The 21,633-nt window shown below is 39.0% G+C and overlaps 3 protein-coding genes across 4 annotated transcripts; 1 reads left to right on the forward strand and 2 right to left on the reverse strand.

The window, feature by feature from the left end:
- Nucleotides 1-860: 860 nt before the first annotated feature.
- LOC148421561 (calcium uniporter regulatory subunit MCUb, mitochondrial-like) lies at nt 861-12,763 on the forward strand. Its single transcript, XM_088419147.1, has 8 exons — nt 861-1,192; nt 9,145-9,202; nt 10,055-10,222; nt 10,839-10,946; nt 11,404-11,564; nt 11,919-12,122; nt 12,195-12,311; nt 12,520-12,763. The coding sequence occupies exons 1-8, from the start codon at nt 1,091-1,093 to the stop codon at nt 12,595-12,597; spliced, it is 996 nt and encodes a 331-aa protein (XP_088275273.1). The 5' UTR covers nt 861-1,090; the 3' UTR covers nt 12,598-12,763.
- Nucleotides 12,641-18,252, reverse strand: LOC148421562 (caspase-6-like). 2 transcript variants are annotated; one of them, XM_088419149.1, is made up of 8 exons: nt 18,094-18,252; nt 17,257-17,301; nt 15,948-15,990; nt 15,724-15,873; nt 15,586-15,662; nt 14,825-15,000; nt 14,602-14,752; nt 12,641-14,245 (listed from the first exon to the last, which is right to left on the reverse strand). In XM_088419149.1, the coding sequence occupies exons 1-8, from the start codon at nt 18,110-18,112 to the stop codon at nt 14,010-14,012; spliced, it is 897 nt and encodes a 298-aa protein (XP_088275275.1). In that variant the 5' UTR covers nt 18,113-18,252; the 3' UTR covers nt 12,641-14,009. The 2 variants fall into 2 exon arrangements, with proteins under 2 accessions (XP_088275275.1, XP_088275274.1); XM_088419148.1 differs by lacking the exon at nt 18,094-18,252 and adding an exon at nt 17,554-18,003.
- A 258-nt stretch (nt 18,253-18,510) lies between these two features.
- pla2g12a (phospholipase A2, group XIIA) lies at nt 18,511-21,030 on the reverse strand. Its single transcript, XM_088419150.1, has 4 exons — nt 20,708-21,030; nt 20,433-20,509; nt 19,722-19,887; nt 18,511-18,889 (listed from the first exon to the last, which is right to left on the reverse strand). Exons 1-4 carry the CDS (start codon nt 20,910-20,912, stop codon nt 18,771-18,773), a joined length of 567 nt encoding a protein of 188 aa, XP_088275276.1. The 5' UTR covers nt 20,913-21,030; the 3' UTR covers nt 18,511-18,770.
- Nucleotides 21,031-21,633: the final 603 nt, after the last annotated feature.

Genomic DNA, 21,633 nt, shown 5'->3' on the forward strand with positions numbered 1-21,633 from the left:
GATGGAAGGAACAAACGAACGAAAGGAGGGAATAAAATAAGGAAAGATTAAACGTCTGTAGCAAATGAAGGAAGGAAGGAAGGCTGAAATAAAACTAGATAAAAAACTGTAGCGAGGAAGGAAGAAAGGAAGGAAAGCTGAAAAAAACAAGATAACTAATGAAGAAGGAAAAAAAGGTAGGAAGGAGGGCTGAATAAAAAACAGGTAAAAATGAAAGTGAGGAAGGAAGGAAGGAAGGAAGGAAGGAAGGAAGGAAGGAAGGAAGGAAGGAAGGAAGGAAGGAAGGAAGGAAGGAAGGAAGGAAGGAAGGAAAGAAGGAAGGAAGGAAGGAAGGAAGGTTAAATGTTTTTGGTAAAGGAAGGAAGGAAAAAAAATCGATAAAAATTGTAGTGAGGAAGGAAGGAAAAGGAGAGATGAAATGAAGGCCAGTAAAGTAATATTAAAGTGAGGATGGAAATTCAGCTCTGTCAAAAGAAAGGAGAAAAGAAGACAGAAAAGCAAGTTCACGCGAGGGAAGGTTAGATTTAAGTGTGCATGAATAAAAATAGTGAGGAAGGAACGAAGGACGGTGTGCTTTTATGCGTAGGAACGATTTAATGATGCACGAATAAACACTGAAGGGAATCAAAACCAATCAGGAAAAAGAAAGGAAGACAGAAAATGAGAAATGTTTTGAGTCAAAATGTCCTCTTGTTTTATTTTACAATGTAATCTTTATTCGTATTAATCATCATTTCCAATTTAATCTCGATGTTTAAACATCATTTTTTTACGTGGAGCCTAAAAGTGAAGCTTCGTGGCTCATTTCTTCCCCCTGCCGGTCGTTCTGCGCAATAACACGCAGCCAAAGGGGAGCCAAAAGAGGGAGGGGGATCTCGCCAAAGAGGAAATGCGGTTCAACTGGGCTGTGCCTTCTTCAAACTATCCCGGCTGCTGCTAACACGCCATACCTCGATTTGGGGAAACGACAAAAATCTTTTGTTTTTTCGTGCGTGAGTAAGTCTACTCACTTTTGTTGGCTGTGGACGAGGTGCTGCGGTTTCCAAGCGGAATGCCCCGGCGAGGTTGCTGATCACTAAGACGCCCGATCATGGCTTCGATAGTGTGCAAAGTTGCTGGGAGACTTTTGGGAAGTGCTGGTGTTTGTCGCCCCGCTTTTCGAGCGCCTCGCCCGGTGTCTTTTCGTCACAAGGTAAAAATGTCCATCGCTTGGCATTGATTGTCACGCCGCTCGAATGAAACAAAGATGCGTTTCTTCTTCTTTTTTTTGCTGCTTAAAAATCATACTTATAAAACAAACAAACAAACAAACAAACAAACAATCGAATGTGTCGAAAGTGCGAGTTGGTCAAAACAGATGTTAACGAGTTGAAGCTGGGTGGTACTTTTTTTTTTTTAACTCTTCCTTTTACTGATAGGGCGAAATAACTTCAGTTTGACATGTGGGAGGGACCGTCTAGAAAGTCCAGCACAGAATTAAAAAAAAAAAAAAAAATCCTTATACTGTTTCGTAATTTACACTGGGAGTCCAAATGCATATTTTCGTAATTATTACTTTCTTGTAGAGTAATAGTAAAAAATTGTAGTAAAAAATACACATATGTGTCTGTTGTATTTTATATTTCGTGTACAAGATTAAGTAATTGATTTAGTGTCTGTATTCATGCTTTACTGTAGCTTTTATAATTGCCTATTTTTTTTAATTATGTAAAAAAAAAAAGAAAAAAGCAAAAGTCTTCCTCCAGTTTCAAAACCTTATTTTTTACACATGAGATTATTTGTAATCTATTTTTGTGTGACTTCCCCCCGTTGCACTTTGTTGACAGTCCCAGCATCTTCTCGCACCTTTTTAAGTTGCTTCTTACAAATTCACCTAGTTGCATTTGTTCCTTGTGGAGCAAATTCTCAGCTATTTGCTGGCATTTTTTTTTTTAGTCGATATATGTTAGCAAAGTATCATGAAATGTCATGTACTGTAATTAAATCATTAACTGCTAGCCCAGTAAAAATGCAACATTGACGTCTATAGCCGTCAATGGCAGCGAGTGAGTTAAATAATCCGAGGTGATTATTTTAAGAGTGTAGTTGTTGATAATGAATATAGGCAACATTTGGGGTACAGTCCCTCAATGTGGGGGTGAACTCTCATCATATTTGTCATTTTCTTATAATTTACTTAAGCACAATATTACAAAGTGCATCCACATTTCTGCCTTGCCCCTGAAGCATTATTATATTAGCAGTTTTTTTTCTTCTTCTCTTCACGGGTAGCAAACAGAACCCAATGAATTATTCAGGTCCATTACTCCAATCTGCAGCGGTTTACGCGGTGTACACACGTCCAGCTGACTGATCATCGCGACGTACGCCAGCTCAGCACGGCGGCGGTCATTCAATTACTTTTCAGTTCGTGCCCTGGTCTCGGAAGACAAACCGCAATTAGTGTGCTTTTAGACCGTAATGAACGCTCCGCCCCAGCCGATATTTCCTTGGACGACACTGCATTGCTACAGAAGCGGCGTACACCTCCAAGTGAAGGTGAAAAAGGGGGCGGGGCTAACTGTACACACGAAGTGAGTCGGACATTCTGTCGGTTTCTGATTTATCGATCGGCGGTTAAAGTGCCATCTTTTTACTATCGGTTTGATCATCCGTGACCATCAGCGCCGAGAAGGACGGATGCATAATAGCTATGGTCGGTAATGGAGTGCGTATTCTCTCAAGGTCCACTCTCGCCTTTCAGATTGATGAAAGTGAGCCGGCGTGTTCGTTCCGGGAGAGTGCCAGCGACCTCTGGTTCACTCATAAATGAGGGCGATTTTTTTTTCACGTGGAAATAATGGAAAATCTACCTTGGTGGGTCACACTTAGATCATTGTAAAATCTTTACAAACCGTGCAGGCGGTTTGTTGTAATGCCAAATTATGGCCCCGGGGGCCATTTGCGGCCGCCGTCGATTTTTCAGTGGCCACAACGTGCAAAAATGAAATAATATTTGATACAGCCAGCAAAGCTACTTAAATGTGTGTATGGCTGGACTTTACTGATTTTTTTAAGAGTTGCTTAACTACATTAACTTATAAAAAGTCCACACACCCCTGTTTAAATGTCAGATTTTTTTTTTACCTAGTTTAGTATTGTTAATCAATAAACATTATTCAACAATATAATCGTTAAGTGGGGAAAAATCGTTTTCTAATACACTTTAATGATTTTTTAAAAATCAGATTACCGTATTTTCCGCACTGTAAGGCGCACCGGATTATAAGGCGCACCCTCAATTAATGACATATTTAAAAACTTTTTCCATATATATATATATAAGATGCATCGGATTATAAGGCGCACCCTCAATTTATGACATATTTCAAAACTTGTTCAATCACAATACAGTAATACTCAAAGTGATAACAATAACTGAAATAATAACTCTAAACTCTCAATAGCACTCAATGTCAATATGAGCAAACTTGTTCAACTGTAAACACAAAAAAAAACAGGTAAATCCTACTTTATCAGGTCATTCCCCATCTACAGATCCCATCTCAATATTGATCCATATATAAGGCGCACCTGATTATAAGGCGCACCATTAGCTTTTGAAAAAAATTAAGGCTTTTAGGTGCGCCTTATAGTGCGGAAAATACGGTATTTGATTAACTCTTTCAGTGCCAAGTGTTATTGGAAAAGGAAACCTCGAGCGGGCCAGTATATTTAGCATTTTCACTCACCTTTCAAGGCCAACAAAATATTGTGTGCTATGTCTACATAAATATAAATATATAAGATTGATTTACATTATTCAGAATATATATATATATATATATATATATATATATATATATATATATATATATATATATATAATTTTTTTTATTTTTTTTTTGCTTTGCTAGGTGGCATTCTTGGTAAAAAGTCAATTTAATTTAATAAGTTTCCCTTGCGTTTTATATTTAAACCATCACAAGTGCTTCATGAAGCTTCATTTTGCCATCCCCGCAAATAACTCACCGTGTCTTTCGTTCCCACGACGACTAGGCTTTGTGGCGTTTAAAAAAATGAGCTAAAATGTATTTTGATAGAGCTGTTAATCTACCGTGTGCTGCATCATACAGTTTCCGCATGGCATTTCGGCTCATTGAACGTTAGCGTCACAACCTCGGTTTATTTGCCTTTATGTAGCTTCAAGACCCGTTTCTCGTTTATTGGCCAAATGGTGATAAATTCCGCAAGCGGGAGCAACTTGTGGAAGGAGCTCCACGCTCCATTAAGAGGCTACAGCAGGAGTCATCTTTTGCCATAAAACAACACAATGCGCTTATGATAATAAAATTGTTACTGTTATCGTTATTGGGAATAAACGTGATGTGGATGGAATACTTTGAAAATCATGTCAAAATTTAGAGGAAAGATTGTGATTGTATTTTTTTTTTTATACTGATTTGTTTTGGGTTTTTATTTTTACTTTCTGCTCCCTGATGGACAATTGTTTTTCTCAATTTGAAGATGAGTGAAAATTAAAAGTCTGTAATTCCACATGTAAAGCTTTTCATTTTTATATTTGTAGTTGCTGCTTTATGTGCCTTAACCCAGGAACAAAGCTTTATTTATTTATTGAAAATACGGTACTGCTCTTTGTACTTTTACTCATTCAATGCCAGGGACGTAGTTTTACGTTTCCTAAAAGTCCAGACATTCAATCTCAGATACTTAAGTATCATATTAATATATAAGTATCTGGAAATTAATGTCCTTAATGACCTTAAGCATCTATTTAATACTTAAATATCCGGGATTGAATGTCTTGACTCTTACAAAAACGTGAAAATACGTCCCGGGCATTGAATGGGTTAAAAAAATTGTTTTGATTGCCTTTAATTGCCCCCAGGGACAAATACATGCTTTTTTTTTTAATTGAATGTGAAGCTAAGGGGTCAAAAGTATGTAGTTTTGCAGGTAAACATTTATTTTATATATTTTTTGCCTTCTGCTCTGCGTGGACATTTTTTTTTGTCTTTAATTGTCCTTCAGGGATGAATAGTTTTTAGATAAAATGTCAGCTCCTTGTTGTGTTATTTCTTTTTTCTTACATTTCCTGCAATTTCCCAAAGTGCACATGCTGTTCCATGCTAGTGGTCTTAAAAAACGTTGTTCTTTTGGGGGCATGAAATTGTGACACGTCGGTCTTTTGAGAAGATGCTGGATATTGAAGCAGCATCAGCGTTTGGCTTGAGGTTTGCTTCCTGTTGATAATTTAAGAGACATGGGCGGATGTTAGTCTCACATTGGTTGTGGTGCGTTTTCCGTTTTCAAAGCGTGTTTCTCCTCCGACGCTTCGCTGCCTGCACTTCATCACAATGACAGCGACGAATAATTGAATTTTCTGCCATAGTGGCCGTCTTTTGTTTTTTGTTTTTTTTTCCTGCCTTCCAGCTAGGTACACCAGCCGTTTTAATGAATGGTCACCAACTGTATCCATAGACCGAGTAGCGTAGCTTAACACTTTTAATACGTTGGCACAACCGTGACAGCATTTATCAAGAGGAGAAACGCTACACTTGCTGATCTCTCGGGCAGCAAGCGGACTATTCGTTTCTTTTGCGAAGCAGAAGGCATTTTCTCACTTTTGGGCCTTGACTACATCCCGTAAATAGAAAAACGCATTGCTGTTGAGTCCCGAGGGATGCCAGCTGAAGGTTTAATGTGATCATGCGGAGCAGGAGTGCAGTTTTAAAGGGGAAATTAAAAAAAGTCGTTCGTATCTTTAATCTCGGCCAGTGGTGTCCAAACTGTGAGTCATTTACAGCCTGCTATCCAGATTTTTGCTGCCCACGGCGTATATCACAACATTTTCTAATAAGTACCTTACTAAAAAGTGCATGTGACTATAAGGCGCAATTTCAATGAATGGCCTAACTTAAAATGGTTTCCACATATAGGGCACACTGCATTATAAGGCACCAAGAATAGAAGCTACAATAGTGGCTGAGATTGCGTTATGTATCCACAAGATGGACCTGCGCTAAAGGGAAAGCCAACAAAACAATTAGATCATTTCTGATTGAAGACTAAATGAACTCTTTCAGTGCCAAGCGTTCTCAGAAAAGGAAACCTCTAGAACGCTAGTATATTTAGCATTTTCACTTATCTTTCAAGGCCTGTAAAAATGAGTGGTCTCATATGAAAGAATGACTTCCATTCCTTACTTTGAATTGCATGGAGGTAATAGCTATGTCGTATGTTTGGAAAAATAACTATTCAACGGTCACAGTTATCAATTCAGTGCTCAATTGGCTTATATTAGGTAAGCATTAGTCAGGGGTGTCAGCTACCCTCCATCTAAAAAACGTCTTTAACGAGAATTTTATGAAATAATAGAATTGATTAAACTCAGCAAACAAGTGTATGTTACATTTCCTTCAATATTTTTGCAAATGGTTGGTTAAAGGAGGGTATAAAAATGACTTACTAAATTAAGTACTAAAGTACGTAATTGCTTTAGGTAATTAGGTTAAGTAATTGATGGCTTTAGTTAATTGAGTATTCAGGTAGTCTAGTGGATAAGTTCAAAGTATCAATTGAGTAATAAAGTAAACCATTACTTTCAGTAATTATGTACCAAAGTAATCATTACTTTAGATACTAAAGTACTAAGGTAATTGATAAGTATTTTAGTACTTAACAAGTAATCTACAACTTGCGATTCTAAGGTAATCGATTGGGTATTTAAGCACCATAGTAATTGACTTTTAGGTACTTAACACCGTTATTTAATGTAATTAAGTACTGTAACCAATGAATCAATTACTGTAACTACTGAATTAATTACTTTAGTACTTGTGGTACCTAAGTAATCAATGATTTTAGGTTTCTTACTTACGGGCATAATTCATTTCATACGATACACAAGTTCCACACGTTAAGTTTTGTCATGATTTGACATTTTTCTCCAGACTCGGTAAATAATGAAAAATGACATAGCATTTTTTTTGTTGTTTTTAACTGTTCAGGCATTAACAATTTCAGTGTAAATTTAACTGAAGGAATGACTAAGTTAAAATACTAGAATATTTATAACTGTAAGAAGTCCTTTTTCTGAGCCCGCAGCAAGCCGCAAAAGAAAAATCCATCATTCCTCACACTAAGTCAATACGTACTGAGCCATTGCTGCCCCTGAATAATAAAGTCGCTATTACACATAATTAAAATTCAGGCAGAGTAATATTTTATTTTTTGTTCATCTCAACAACGTCAGTATGCTCTCTGGCAGTTTTTTCACCGTTGGCTGTCTATGCCCCAACCTTTTAATTCGATATTGATCGAACAGAATACTTGCTGGAGGACAAATGGCAACGGGAAAACGAAGAGGCTTGGGGGTACTGTCACGTCCCCGAGACGTCACTCAAACGGAAAGGTGTATTCAATCGGGACTCCAAGATTAATGAGAAAGTCCTTGATTTAAAAAAAAAAATAGCTTGAGGGTCGAAAGTGAAATAACACATGGCCGCAGTAAACAAGAAAGGTGCATTCAGCTTTGGATGTGTTTCTTGTGATTGTTTACCTTTTTTTTTTTTACCGCATTTACAAACCCTGAGAGGTAATCGAAACACTTAAAAAAAAAAAAACAATATTTGCTTACTCTATCTGCCAAATAGCGTCTTATTGTGAAGTAAATTGATATGCCAAATTTGCACTAATAAGTCAAAGCAAGAAAACGAAATAGTTTATCTTAAGGCACAGGTGTCAAACTCAAGGCCCGGGGGCCGGATCCGGCCCGCCACATCAATTTATGTGGCCCGCGAGATCCTGATCAAACCAAGTTTCTGGTTAAAATACTAAATTTGCAAGTTGTCCTCAACATTTAAAAATTTGGAGGTAAAAATAACAAGCACTTTGTGTTCCCAATATCTCTTTTGAACAGTTTTTACCGGGCTCTTATTTCAAAACTAGTTAGAAGTATGACAAACACACCTAAAATTGATTTGATTTCACAATCATACCGGCCCTCTGACAAAAAATATAACTACAATGCGGCCCCCGATAAATATGAGTTAGACACCCCTGTCTTAAGGCAAGGGGGTCAAACTGATTTTTATCGTGGACCACATTGTACTTAAGGTGTCTATTAGAGGGCCGGAATAAATCTAAAAATAGTCTAAAAAAGCTTCAATTTCAACCTACCCCTTTAATTTCTCTAAAATTCCTGAAAATTTAGGACTTAAAAATAGAAAAACATGTGTCTAATAAACGCCGTATTTGCTGGTTTACATCTTTACCTAGTTTTGAAAACAAAGGCCAATAAAAACTTTTCAAAAGATAGATTGGGAACAGAAAATGGTTATTTTTGAAGACAATCTGCAAGTTTAGCTAGAAACTTGAAATCAAATCAGCATTTGGCGGGCCACATAAAATGTTGTGGCGATCCGGTTCTGGCCCCCGGGCCTTGAGTTTGACACCGTGTCTTAAGGCAACACTGCATTTGGATATTTCTTTCACATAAACAGATCCTTCACCACAAGGACAGTCATAAATCAAAAAAGCCAAGAAATGGCGTGCCAATAATGACCAGAAAAATAGCTTACAATATTTTACTCCACTCATAAAAACAACCTGACAGCAAAATCTTTTCAAGCGAAGGAACTGGAGCCAGCAGTTGCCAATTAAGCCATCTAACTTCCTCAAGACTGTGCATATGATAATGTTTTTCTTGGCGATATGATTATTCCTACTTCTACCTGAATTATTACAGTAATCTGGTTAAAATGCAGCCTAGGTCCAAATGGCTGGCCGCACGCACTGAATCTTAACTACGGCTCTGCTGACTGCCGAAAGAACGAGCCGTTCCCTCGCGGATGTGCGAATGCGCCGTTTATTGCGATACAAATATTAGGAAATGTGAGGCGAAATCATGAGTTGGCAAAAAGTTCCACTTTGGATCAGCACAACCTGCACTCAAGGCAGGTGAGATTCTCTTCATTAAGCAGGGGGATGAAATGCAGTGTGTACATTTTTTTTATGAAGTGGAAAGAAAAAAAATGTCTGTGTCATCATTTCTTTCGGGTTTTGTTTGTAGTTGGATCACTGCCAGTTTAAAAATTTTACAAGAGAGTTTTTGGTCATTATAGATTATCTTGTCGTTTCCAGGTGCCTTTGCTTGGTGCTTGTCAGACTGTGTTCTGCAGTACACGCCCGCCCCCTACAGGTAATTTTGGTTACTACATGCCCAGCCACTAATACGTACTACTCATGATTATGATGCAAGAATAATGGTAATATTAATAATAAACTAGATATTATATATAATAATAATAAACTTGTTATTATTTAAGAGTTCCACAAGTTGTAGATTAATATCTAAGTCATCAAAAATACTATGTAGTAAGCAATAATGGAATTGTTTCGTAAGCAGAAAAAAAAAAAACACATTTTAGAAATTATAGATATTTTTAAAAGTATGCCGCTTTTGCAAACAGCGTTTGCACATTTTTCAAGTTTGTCTTGTGCAAGATGACACAAATTGGGAATTTTTTTGTGCAAAATAACCTGGAAAGTTGGGTCATCTTTTTTTTTTTTTTAAACTGCAATAGTTTACTAGGTTATCTGTATAGCTCTCAAAAATCATTTCTTAAAAAGTAACCATAATATGGGTAAAAAAATGAAATTAAAAAAAAATGAACCAACCCAACTCAATTTGACCCAACTTTTTGAATTGTTTCCTAAAAATCGACCCACATATTGAGTAGGTCCTTCTATGACTCGAAATTGGGTTAGTTAGCTGTGGTTAAAAACCTACATCTCAATTTGGGTTAAAAGTAACTCAATTATGGGTCAAAAAAATAAATAAACGGAGGACTGACCCAATATTTGGGTCGATTTCCATGAAGCAACCAAAAGAGTTGGGTCAAATTGAGATTATATATATATATATATATATATATATATATATATGAAATAATCTTTGACATACAGCCGGCCTCTCTGTTTGCTTTGATAATCAACTGTGTCACCAGAGCACAAATGTTTGCCCAGACTGCGCCTCTTTTTCCTTTGGCAGAAGTGTCGCTCAAGTACAAACATGGCCGCCTGGCTCTGGAGGTGCCGCTGACGTGCAGGAGCGAGACCTGCCTGTTCTTTCTGCAGCCCATGCTAATGACGGTGGGCAACCTGATCGGCGAGCTGCAAAGGGAAGACCCCGGCGCCACCGCCACGGTGCTCTCCAAAGGTAGCGACTCCAACCCGAGCCCCGCCCCTCGAGAGATGCCGATTGGCGGCATGTCGTCAGACGAGTTCTGCGGAAGTGTGCCGGGGAACGTGGGAGGCGTACGGCCTCCAAAGCCAAGCCGCAAACAGTTCCCGCATGCATTTTTGATCATGCTTTATTTAAGCTGACTTTTTCTCGCTAGCCAATCGCAGGGCACATGTAGACAAAGAAACGATTTTTTTAAATCTGAGGAACGTAGCGTACGGGTGGGCAAAATTTGTGATTATGAAACAAACAGTTGGGACAAGTCATATTGTTGTTAAACTGTGTATATTATAATTGAATTCCACAATGCGTATATTGTACCAATATAATGGATTTTTGAACGAAACTATAACATTTCCCAAATAGAATGCTTTTGCAATTGGAATGCTATACAGGGATGTTGCCGTAGCAACCGCTCTGCTAAGGAATGAAACTCGCATCACCAGAAGATAATAAACACATTTAACAAGCCAGTAGCACAGAAATTGTATTATCAAGCCTTAAAAATGTATTTCCCAGTGGGGATTTTTTTTCTTGCCTAGCATTTTTATTGCGTTTTAAAGGCTAATTGTGATTTTGTTTTTACGGGCAGATGGTGAACGTGTGGCCTACAACACGCTGATAGAAGCCCTGCTGATAGACAAGCACTTCAAGCTGGTCATCAACAACACCGTCTACAATGTCCACGCGCCCGAGAAAGGTAACAAATCTCCATTTTTGATTTCTTTGGTTGGTCACATGATACACCTTTAGTTGTAACAGGCATTAACACGTCGAACAATTTCTTCCGTGACTAAACGTTTACTTGAATTCACGTCGCTCGAGATTCCTATTTGACGGTCGGCGACAAGTCTGAGCATGTTTAAGAATGCAGCAGTCACAGAAGTGTAAAACCTGTTATATACTACTGAACGCAACTGCATGTACTATAATTGGACATAAAAAGTAGCCGATGATTGGTTAATTAGGAAAAAATGACATTAACGACTTCTTTTGAAAAAAGAAGTCTCGACATGATCTCTTTTCACTTGTGAAGACCTTTGAGACTTCTGTGATTCCAGGCTATACAAATAATATACAATAATATATTTACAATAATAAAATTTGATCAATTGACACCAAAAATGAAAATGATTCTTATCTGCTGTTATTGTCAGTTTGCAAGTCCAGCGAGCACGCCCTCCAATTGGACGACATGAAGCACGTAGTGCACCTGTTGCACACGGCACTTCATCTGCCCGAACACCAACTGATTCAAGAGCGCCACCTACTGGAAAGATTGGACAGCCTCAAACAGGAATTGTCCCCACTTGAAAAGGTGCGGCCAAAACGTAACAAAAAGTGAAGCAGCATGTGGCTCTCATCCATTGGATGTTTCACTAAATAGGAAGTCATTTGTGTCCACTGTAGTGGACATTTGTTTTTGATCTGTATCTTTTGACTCATGCTAGCAATTCTGCTAGCATAGTAGAGTAGCGGGCATCCTGGTCTTACCAATGACGTCTCATGTGTTTGGATGGGATGCAATTCACTTTGCTGTCCAACTGAGACAAAATGGACACAACAGTGGACACAAATTAATAGATACAACAACTGTTGATGACGCTGTTTACTTTGTGATATCCAGGTTGTCCTAATGACCGTAAACATTTTTTTTTTCCTACGTGGCCAGATGAAAGCGCAACTGTCTCAAACGGCCGAGTTCCAAACGTCCAGGGCAGTTTGGACGGGTTTGGCACTTTTGTCCGTGCAGGGCGGCGCCCTGGCCTGGCTCACATGGTGGGTGTACTCGTGGGACGTGATGGAGCCCGTCACCTACTTTGTCACCTATGCCACCAGCATGGGGGCCTTCGCCTACTACGTCCTCACAAAGGAGGCAAGCAAGCCAAATTCTTCCTTAATTGTTTCATCCATTTTCCTTCATGTCCGTTATCGTTTCTTTTTCCAGGATTATGTCTATCCAGAGGCTAAAGACAGACAGTTTCTGCATTACTTCTACAAGGGTGCTAGTAAGAAGAAGTTCAATGTGGAAAAGTACAACGAACTCAAGGATGAGTTGGCTCAGGTGTGTCGCCGTTGCTAAGAGGCGCAGACGCCGTGCTATGTTTTGCATGCTAAATGCTAACATATTCTTAAAAGCCATATTTTTAAAAGCCATATTCTGAAAAAAAAAATACAAATACAAATACAAATATATATATATATATATATATATATATATATATATATATATATATATATATATATATATATATAAAACATTGTTGTTCCAGGTGGAGGATGACCTGAAACGCCTGCGCAATCCAACACAGCTTCAACTCCCCATCGAACAGATCCAACCCAAGCCATGATGTCACACAGCAGGAAAAAAAACAAAACAAAAACAAAACACGGTTTATTTTCGTAATGCTGCATTTTTAATCGGAAATATTGATGACGGTTGCATTTCGAAAGGGGAGGAGTGGGGACGGAACAAAAACAAAAACTGGAAAATTGAAATAAAAGTCATTTGCTGAATCGTCTGTTTGTCACAGAAAACTGCACTAAGATGAGTAAGACGGGATCGGAATTTGCAAGTTCTGTTTCTCTGAGTCATACAGTACAAAATGTGACTTTACAAAAGTAGCAAAAGGTTGTTTTTTCTTTTTATAAAATTCACACACACACCCATACTCCCTGAGGTACAGTCATCACTCCCCCACGTTTGCATACAAGTTCCACTGACTACTTGAAAGACGAATATAAACATGTAAAGATTTGAATTCCCTTTTTTGACAGCTTATTGAAGAAAAGTCACTTAAAAGTTAACCTGCAGTTTTGTCAAACTTCGCTCATAAAATGTAAAATAACCTAACAAGATCAGGAGTGTCCAAACTTTTTTTTCCCACACATTGACCTAATGATGGAAAAATAAACTTGATATTTTTTACTCCTCTAGATGGCGCCCTTTATTTATAGATAAATCTAATGTGGTGGCAGTGAATTGAATTTCCACTTCGTTTTTAAACAGAAGGCGCCAACTAGAGGATCAGAAAGGTATAAAATGCAGTTCATGTGGCTTCATTTTCCCATCACTACTTATAGCTGTCTAGCATCAAACCTTTATTATCATTATTTTTTATTTATATAGTATTGCAAGCCATGTCAAAATGTGTTTTTTATGACGTGCGCCTGCCGCAAAAAATGTGGATTGCGGGTTGCATATGGCCCCCGGGCCTTATGTTGGACACCCCTGCTTTAGATTTAAAAAAAAAAAAAAAACAAAGAAAAGAAATCAGTGTGTAGTTCAAGGTTCTTCTTTCAATTAGGATCTTAAATCTAATGTACTATGCTATTAAAAAAAAAGGTCTAAATTTGTTTGCATGTGTACAGAAGATGGTACCTTTTCTGGTTTGTATCAACTTGGTTTGGTAGTACATTTTTGTACATAAACTGTTAATTATCCGTATCGATTACCAGGAGCAGTGAATCGGAACAGAAAACCTATTTTGATGTAAAAAGCACCCATCCCAAGTGACAAAAACCTGGGAAGGGATCCATGTAGTGTATGGAGAAGCCCTAAACTGGATCCCCCTCAAAGCTCAAAAAGACTCAATACCGTCTGAGCAATAAGCAAAATTTCTGGCAAATTTGTTGCTTTGCTGTTGTATTTACAGCTATGGAATGAAAACCAGAATGTAAAAATTAAATTGATAAGGAATGTCAGCAAAAAATTGGAATCCTTCATGTTTTTTTTTTTTTTATGCTCACATGAAGTGAACGTTTACTTTTTGGGACGAAAGTAGAGCTTCTTGGTGAGCATAGAGGCAAAGCACGGCACCTGCTTTTTGCCGATGGAGTCCCTGTCCTTGCTGGCCAAAACGCTTCTCGCCGCCACCGTGCGGTTGACCAGCGTCAGCAGTTCGGTGAATTCCAGAGTTTCGCCGTACTTCCTGAGCAGCTCGCACAGGTCCTGGATGTACCAGGAACCGTTCACGGTGTCCCGGTGCGAGTAATAACCTTGGGAGCGGAACGGCGTGGATATTATAACGCTGTACAAAGACTTATTAAAACATAACGCTTTTGGATGTGGACTGGCTATTTTAGCTTTTTGGAAGGATGGACTTCTTGGTATCTTCTGTCCTTCAACAAAAACTTCTCACTTCAGGGGCTATCATCCTCAAAGGTTGCATTTGAGGAAACTTTTGAAGACAGATAACACTCGCCATTAAATTCCATTCTTTGCTTTGTTTTCTTTTTTATGTGTGCTCTACACTACAACTATTCTTTCCCCATCCCGTCATAAAAACATCATCGAAAGCTGCATTAAAGTGACCAATAGCTGCAGCATATACTCTAAACAACGATGCGCTCACCTTCCGCTACCGAGTAGCACATGATGAAATCGGCTCCGGCCGGGAGAGTGTGAACAGCGCTGGCGTCGACGACCACCTTGCTGGTCTTTATCTCGCTGTCCACAGCATCACAGGGCACCACGGGATCATCGTGTTTGTCCCCGCGACACGCCTGGCGAAGAGCAAACATTTTAATTTTCATCCATCCGAGGGACGCCGCGCCCATGACCGGTCGAGTGCGTACCTGCCACACAAAGATCTTGGGCTTCCCGACCAGGCTTTGGCACTTGTCTCCTTTGAAGAGCGCCGTAATGTCCTGGATGCTGATCTTGCCGTCGTACGTGTACACGTGCTCGTCCTCGCCATGGCTCAGGAAAATGAGCAGGAAGCAATCGGCGTCCGAGTGGTTATCCTCGGCGGCTGGTCGGAGAGCGGGTGTTTAGTTGAGCGTCACAAAACAAACAGCTGAGCATTGACTGCTGATAAGGAGTTGCACGTGCAATTTTGTCACCGGCCGTCCTGTGTGGAGTTTGCATGTTATCCCTGTGCCTGCACGGGCGTTCTTCGGGTACGCCCGTTTCCTCCCACATTCCCCAAAACATGCATGGTAGATATCTTGGACATTCCAAATTGCCCATAGGTGTGTTTGTGACTAAATAGTCGTTTGTCTGTGTGTGCACTTAACTAAAGTAATCAATTATTTGACCACTTAATTACCTAAAGTAATTGAGTGCTTGAGTACTCATTTATTACCAGCCATTTTTAGAGCCTCCTTTAGCCAAACATTTGAACTAAAGTGAAATACATGGATTTACTCGAAATTGAATGTCTGGTTTCTTTAAAAAACTAAAATATGTCTTTGAGATTGAGTAAATTGTTTATGAAATATTGTATATTCGGTGCATCATTTTTTCGATGTTACACATATATTGTAATGTAACTGTTCTAAATAGCAGATAAATAACTAGCTGAGATTTAGAAAGAAACTTAGTTGCAGGCAATCACCTTTATGGATTATCTCCAGGACTTCCTCGTTTTTGTAACTGTCGTAAACTTTGACGTCAAAGTTGAGCGCCTTTAGTCTGAAATAAACAAAAAAGGCATTACAAAAAAACATTTGTCGGAAATGGAGATTTACTCCACCTGAGCTCCAGGTTGTAGCTGTCAGTATTGGTGCCGTGTCGGTCGTTCATGCCAAGGCGCCAGAAGAAGCGCTCCTGGTTAAAAATGAGCGCCTGGCCTCGTCTTTTGTAGTCCATTTTGTACTCCTCGTCAGGGTCCAAAAGATTTTCGCTGTGTGATCGTGGAATACTGAATATTAAAGGCGGGAACCACCGGGATATTTGCTTGGGAATGTACGTGCGTACCTTCTGAAAGCATCCGTCTCCGTTAGGTTCTGGGTGCGCGGAGCTGAAATGACACATGATGAAAAAAAACATCTGCATTAAGGCTTTATTTGACTTGGAATTAAACAACTGCAGAAGTGAGTTTTTCTTTGTTAGCATCAACTACAGGTGCATCGGCGCGGCTAGCACGGGGGTCAATCTGCCATTGTTGGGCCAGCTTAGAGCGTTAGCGGACTTTCAATAGCACGCTGACAGATGGAGAAAGACGACACCCCAGTTTGGTTATTCTGTGAGTACTTTTTCAATTAAAACAAAAACATGGAAGTTCGGATTTTGTTTGTTTTTGGAGCATCATTTTGAAAAAGTCAGGGCAATTTTGTTCTTTGATTCATGAAAAAAAATGTTTTAAATGATGATGATGATGTTCTTGTTGATAAAAACATGCACTTGCTTCATTGAAATTTACAAATTCAAGAATCAAATCTTTTGTTGTGGATGCTTACAAAAATGAATGCTGTTTTTTTTTTTTATTTCAAGTGAAATGTCTTCAATAAAAGCATATAGGTTCCTCAAAATGTAATACTACTTGGCTATTAACCGCCAACTGCTGTCCAAACAATTAATTCTAATTATAATATCAGTTTTAAGACTATTATTTGGGTACAGGCCAATATGAGGAGATTACTTGGTTAAAAAAAAAAATTACAGGGGAGCAAGAAAAGTCTGCAAACCCAGCAGCGATGTTGAAAACTGTGACCCGCCGTGATTCATTTTTCACGCCAATTTAACTGAAAGGTAATGTTTTGAAGAGCGAAACGCAGAATAAAACGGAATATCTGCTGCAAAAGTGCGTTTTATATTGTTTTTCTCTAAATGGGGGTTCCCGTGGTATGAAGTTCAAAAATTTGTAGGAAAGAAGACAAGATTTGAACCTTGTGTTTGCAGCACATTGCTTCTCTTTGTACAAAATAAAAAAGTGACCTGTATGCTATGATGAAATGCCATGCATGGATATCTCTACAATTTAGCTGACAAAAGACTGAATTTTAGCTTCCTTTACCTAACTACTTCTATCGTGGCTTATAACAACATTTTATTAGTGTCCATTGATTAATAACATTAGACAATAAGGTGAAAAGGCGAATAAGGAAAAAAAAAAAACGTAACCGCACCTAGGCTATAAACAGTCATAGGGCTCTTTGGATTAATAATTAACCCTTACGTTAGTTTCATTTTCAAACATTTCCCATTGCAGTATTTTTTCCACTTTACCAAATAATACTTTGTGACTTTTTTTCTCCCCTAAATAACAGTTTTGAAAATGACTTACACGTGCTGTCTGTGACGGTCGTGTTGGCCATGGCACCACTCGCTCCTTGAGGAAAGAGAAGTGAAGAGATTAAAAAAAATAAACATTTAATTACACAAAGACGACTGAGTCCTCGTTACACTTAAACAGGAAAATGGCGTGACAGCTACCACCGAATTGAATGGCAACTATCGCGAAGGTAACCGGAGACAACAATTAAAACTTTTACTATGTAACATTCTCGTCCTTTCCCCTTCACGTATATTACTATAATTTGATATTTAATTTATGTAAATAAGCTCGTAAATGTTGTTTTACCTGTATGGCGTTGTTCTCCGATGCGGGACATGTTTTCCTGCTCTACTCCACTTTTCGCCCTGACAACTCAGGAGCTCCTCGTAGATACTTAAATTTTCACCGCCCCCTCTACGCTTATTGGTCAAGAGATGGGAGGCGATTGGCCGACGTGAACTGCCAATCAAATAAGGCACTTCCGTATTTCGCCCTAATTCAAAATTCCAATCTGGAAACTGAATGTAGTTAACTCATGGAATTGTATTGCTCTAATTTATTTATTCCTTCTCAGCTATTTCTTTTCTTGTGTCATCTATAAAAGTGTCTCATTTGTTAAAATGTATTCCCTTATCCATATTGTCCTGTTTTTTTATTTTTCGTTTCTGTCCATGCCCCGCCCTTTTCCAGGGGCGTGCATAGGAGGGGCTGCGGTATCCAACGGACCCCCCCCCCCCCCATCCTAAGTGAAATTGAAAGCAAAGTCAATGATATCAAAATGTTCCCATAGATCCTGTAAAGCGGAAAGCACATATCACGACCCTTGAACTTTCTTCTACTACTTACTGCGTTTCCTTCTTTGCATCTTGGCTTGTCTCTTTGGCGTCCTTCCTCTGTGTCTTTAGCTCTGGAGTCCGCTCTCATGAATTCCTTCGTGTTTTTTTTTTGTTTGTTTTTTTTTTGCGTAACACATTTACCGTGTGTCCTTGAATGGGAAGGTGTTGAAATTGTAACTCCTTGCCTATCTTGTTTGACAGGTTCTGCCGCCGATGCCTGTAGGGCTTGGAAAACCATAAAGCACCTGATCATAATTTAATTGTTTTCATAACTGTAGCCACACTGTGTGTAATCATTGACTATAGAGTGTAGCGTGTGCAACATTTCACTTTCTCCTGGCGAAGGAAAAGAAACACTCAATCTCTAAACAAAACAAAAACATGCCAAAAAAAACAAACAAATAAAAGACACTCAACGCGGAGATAATTAATAATAAATTATTTTCATTTTAATTTAGGCACCCCACTTTTCCCCTCAAACCCACCAGTGAACCAATCCATCGAAAAACATACACAAAAACCATAAATAATTGAAAGCATTTCAAATTATTTACAGGGTATCAGTCATAAGTGAGTACTTATCGAGTCCGACGTCTGAAAAGCAGCGGCAGCTCATTCCCTGAGAAAAGATCTAGTTTGTGGAGCGTCACTTGTCATCAAATCAAAAGTCCATTTGGAAACTTTTGGTCAGAGCTCCTTTTTCACCTCGTACTGACAAATGCACGAGTCTCGCTGGCTGTCCAAGTACGGCTTGCATCCCAAGTGCATCACGGCGTCAAACAGCAACTTCACTGCAGACTCGCATGCTGACCAAAATTAAAAACAAAAACACACACACGTGGAGTAATTGAGTGTACAGAAATGCATAAAATAAGTACAATTCAACACCCAGACTAATGTTTTTGGGTCAGTATTGTATTTTACTGCACAAAAAAGTCATTAAACAGCACAGTCAAGTTAAAAAAAAAGAAGAAAAAGCACAATGGCACCCTCTGCTGGACATTTTAGCGAACACAAAAAGTCTAAATCTCAATCACAATATTCGTCAGAGTAATAAATGACGAATTAATATCGTCACAGAAATGGTTATGAAAAACAAACTCCTAATAGTAGTCAGCTGCTATTTTTTATATTATTAAAAATAATAATAAAATGGTCAAATTGTCAATAAAAACGAATTGAAGAAAACGTGCCTTAATTTTAATGATGTCAACTCCAAATGTTTCTATAGAATAATTCTTCGTTGCAGCATCACAAGTCTAAACAGTCTAATCTGATTATCGTCATGTTTGTGAAATATGAAATACGCGCCAGAATCCACGAGCACAGCCATTTTGCCACTTGTCAACTGAAAATGACATCAAAGTTGCTGAAGGCTCGGGTAATGACCAATCATGGCTCAGCTTGCTCACATCACAAAACCAAACTCACAAAACAGATGAGTTGTGATTGGTCAGCAACCCTCCAAAATGTCCACCTCCTGATATGGGTAAAAGCAGTTGGGTTTTGGTGCTATTTCTCCTTGTGAGAAAAACACTAGTTGTCTTCCTTCCTGTTTGTTATCATCTAAGTTGTTATGACATTATGGAATGTGCAAAAATACCATTTAAAATTATTTTTATCTATTTTTCCACTTACCTTGAACACTATGGGCCAATCCCAGGGTCCGTTGCACGTTCCTGCAGATGGTCTCTAGACAGTCCTGGAACTGCTCGTCGCAGTCGTGCTTTTCACGGCCGCACGTGTCGTAGCAGCGGTCGTGCTGGTTGCAGCATTTGGTCATGGATGGAATGCCAACGTCAAACTGGGAACAGGAGATATTTTCAAACTGCAGGCATTTCATCAGGCCACGCGGCAATAATAATAAAACCACAAATAAAACCAGATCTTTTTTCACCTATTTGCAATCAGCTGAAAATGATGTGATTGCAGACGATACTAGTTATCAGTTGCTACCTTGAAGCAGTTTTACAAACACAAACTGGAGCAGGGGTTTTCAATCCTAATCCTCAAAAGATGCTGTCCTTGATGTTTTATCTGTCTCACTGCTGTAAAACTCCTGACTCAAATGATCAGGACGGATGTTATCCATCTTCTCCAGACGTTTCTGATTGTTGTTTGGTCAATTCACTCAGATGAGAGTCAGCAGTGAGACATATAAAACATCCCGGCCACATATCCCCAAGGACTGGGATAATAGACACCTAAACAAGACTTTACAAATGAGAAAACTAAAAAACAGACAATTATCATTAGGTTTTATATAGATTTTATAGTGATTTATGTGTGTGGGGGTATATCGGTATACCGGTACACGGAATAAGTATCGGGTGCTTTTAGATGCCTTACCTGAAATCCAAAGAGCGGTGTCCCACATCCGTTGGGCGGCGGCGGTTTGTATCCAGGACGAGGCATCGGCTTGTAACCTGAGAGGGAGCAAAGGTGAACCGGCTACTCCGTTATCTACATGAGTCTCTCTTGAGTAAAACACGTCGACATTGTGGCTGTCCAATAAAGAAACAGGGCACGGAGATAACAAACAGTTGGTTGGCAAGAAATGGAATGCGGCCAATCCAACTACAGTAATGCAATGCCAAACGTACGAAAAGTGAAAATTCGATTACCGTCGCTACACTTGTAACGACACAAGCCGTCGTCGCCGCCGAACAAATCCAGAGCGGCATTGAGATACGTGTCGATCTTGTGGATGCCATTGCGGATCGTTTTCAGAGTCAGTCGCCAGTCGGGGGTCTCCGCGTTCTGTCCACAGCAAGATACGAACGCAACGCATACGAGCAGGACGAAATGAACATGGCGTAACGTTAGCATGGCCTGCTGGATTAAAAAAAAAAGATGCGATTGGGGATAGAGGGTTTAACACAACATGCGTCGTCTTGACGGCATTTTCAACTGTGTTTTCATCCACTTTCAGAGGCGTTCATTTCCGGGTGTGAGACAGTCACGTGATGCGTGTTGCATTCAATTACATTTAGATTCTTACAAATCGATAATTTTGAATGTGTTCACTCGTGTCATTGTTGTTGTTGTTGTTGTTGTTGTTTACTTTATTTTACCAAGAATATAAGAGAACATTGTTGGAATTATGACGAATCTTAAGCAACCTTCTGGTGCATTTTCTCGGTAAACTTTTGGAAATTTGAATTTCAGAGTGGCTTTGATAGCACCCGTCAGACTAAGCCAATCAGCATGTGCGGAAGCTATTACGTTTACTTTTATGACGCAATTTAGCGTGGCGCCATGGAGTGCAGCGTTTCCCAAGACATATTTTTACATGAGAACTTGAAGCACAACAATGAAACCAAACGCAAAAAAAATAATGCTGTACTTAGCAAACAAATTATTAATAACAATAAAACGAACAGTATCGTAAATGAATGTCAATCTAGTGAAATAATGCTACAAAGGTCAAAGTTTTCACCATTTGAATTGAAGGTGTGCACGAATGGCTTAAATTGTTTTGAATAAAATACTTTTTATACATTTATTCGTGCATATTCTTGCTTTCAGTAAAAAGTAATTTGCGTTGTCT

The sequence above is a fragment of the Hippichthys cyanospilos genome, chromosome 7 (genome assembly GCF_059441005.1).
Source record: "Hippichthys cyanospilos isolate Australia breed blue-spotted pipefish chromosome 7, RoL_Hcya_1.0, whole genome shotgun sequence".
Classification (NCBI taxonomy): domain Eukaryota; kingdom Metazoa; phylum Chordata; class Actinopteri; order Syngnathiformes; family Syngnathidae; genus Hippichthys; species Hippichthys cyanospilos.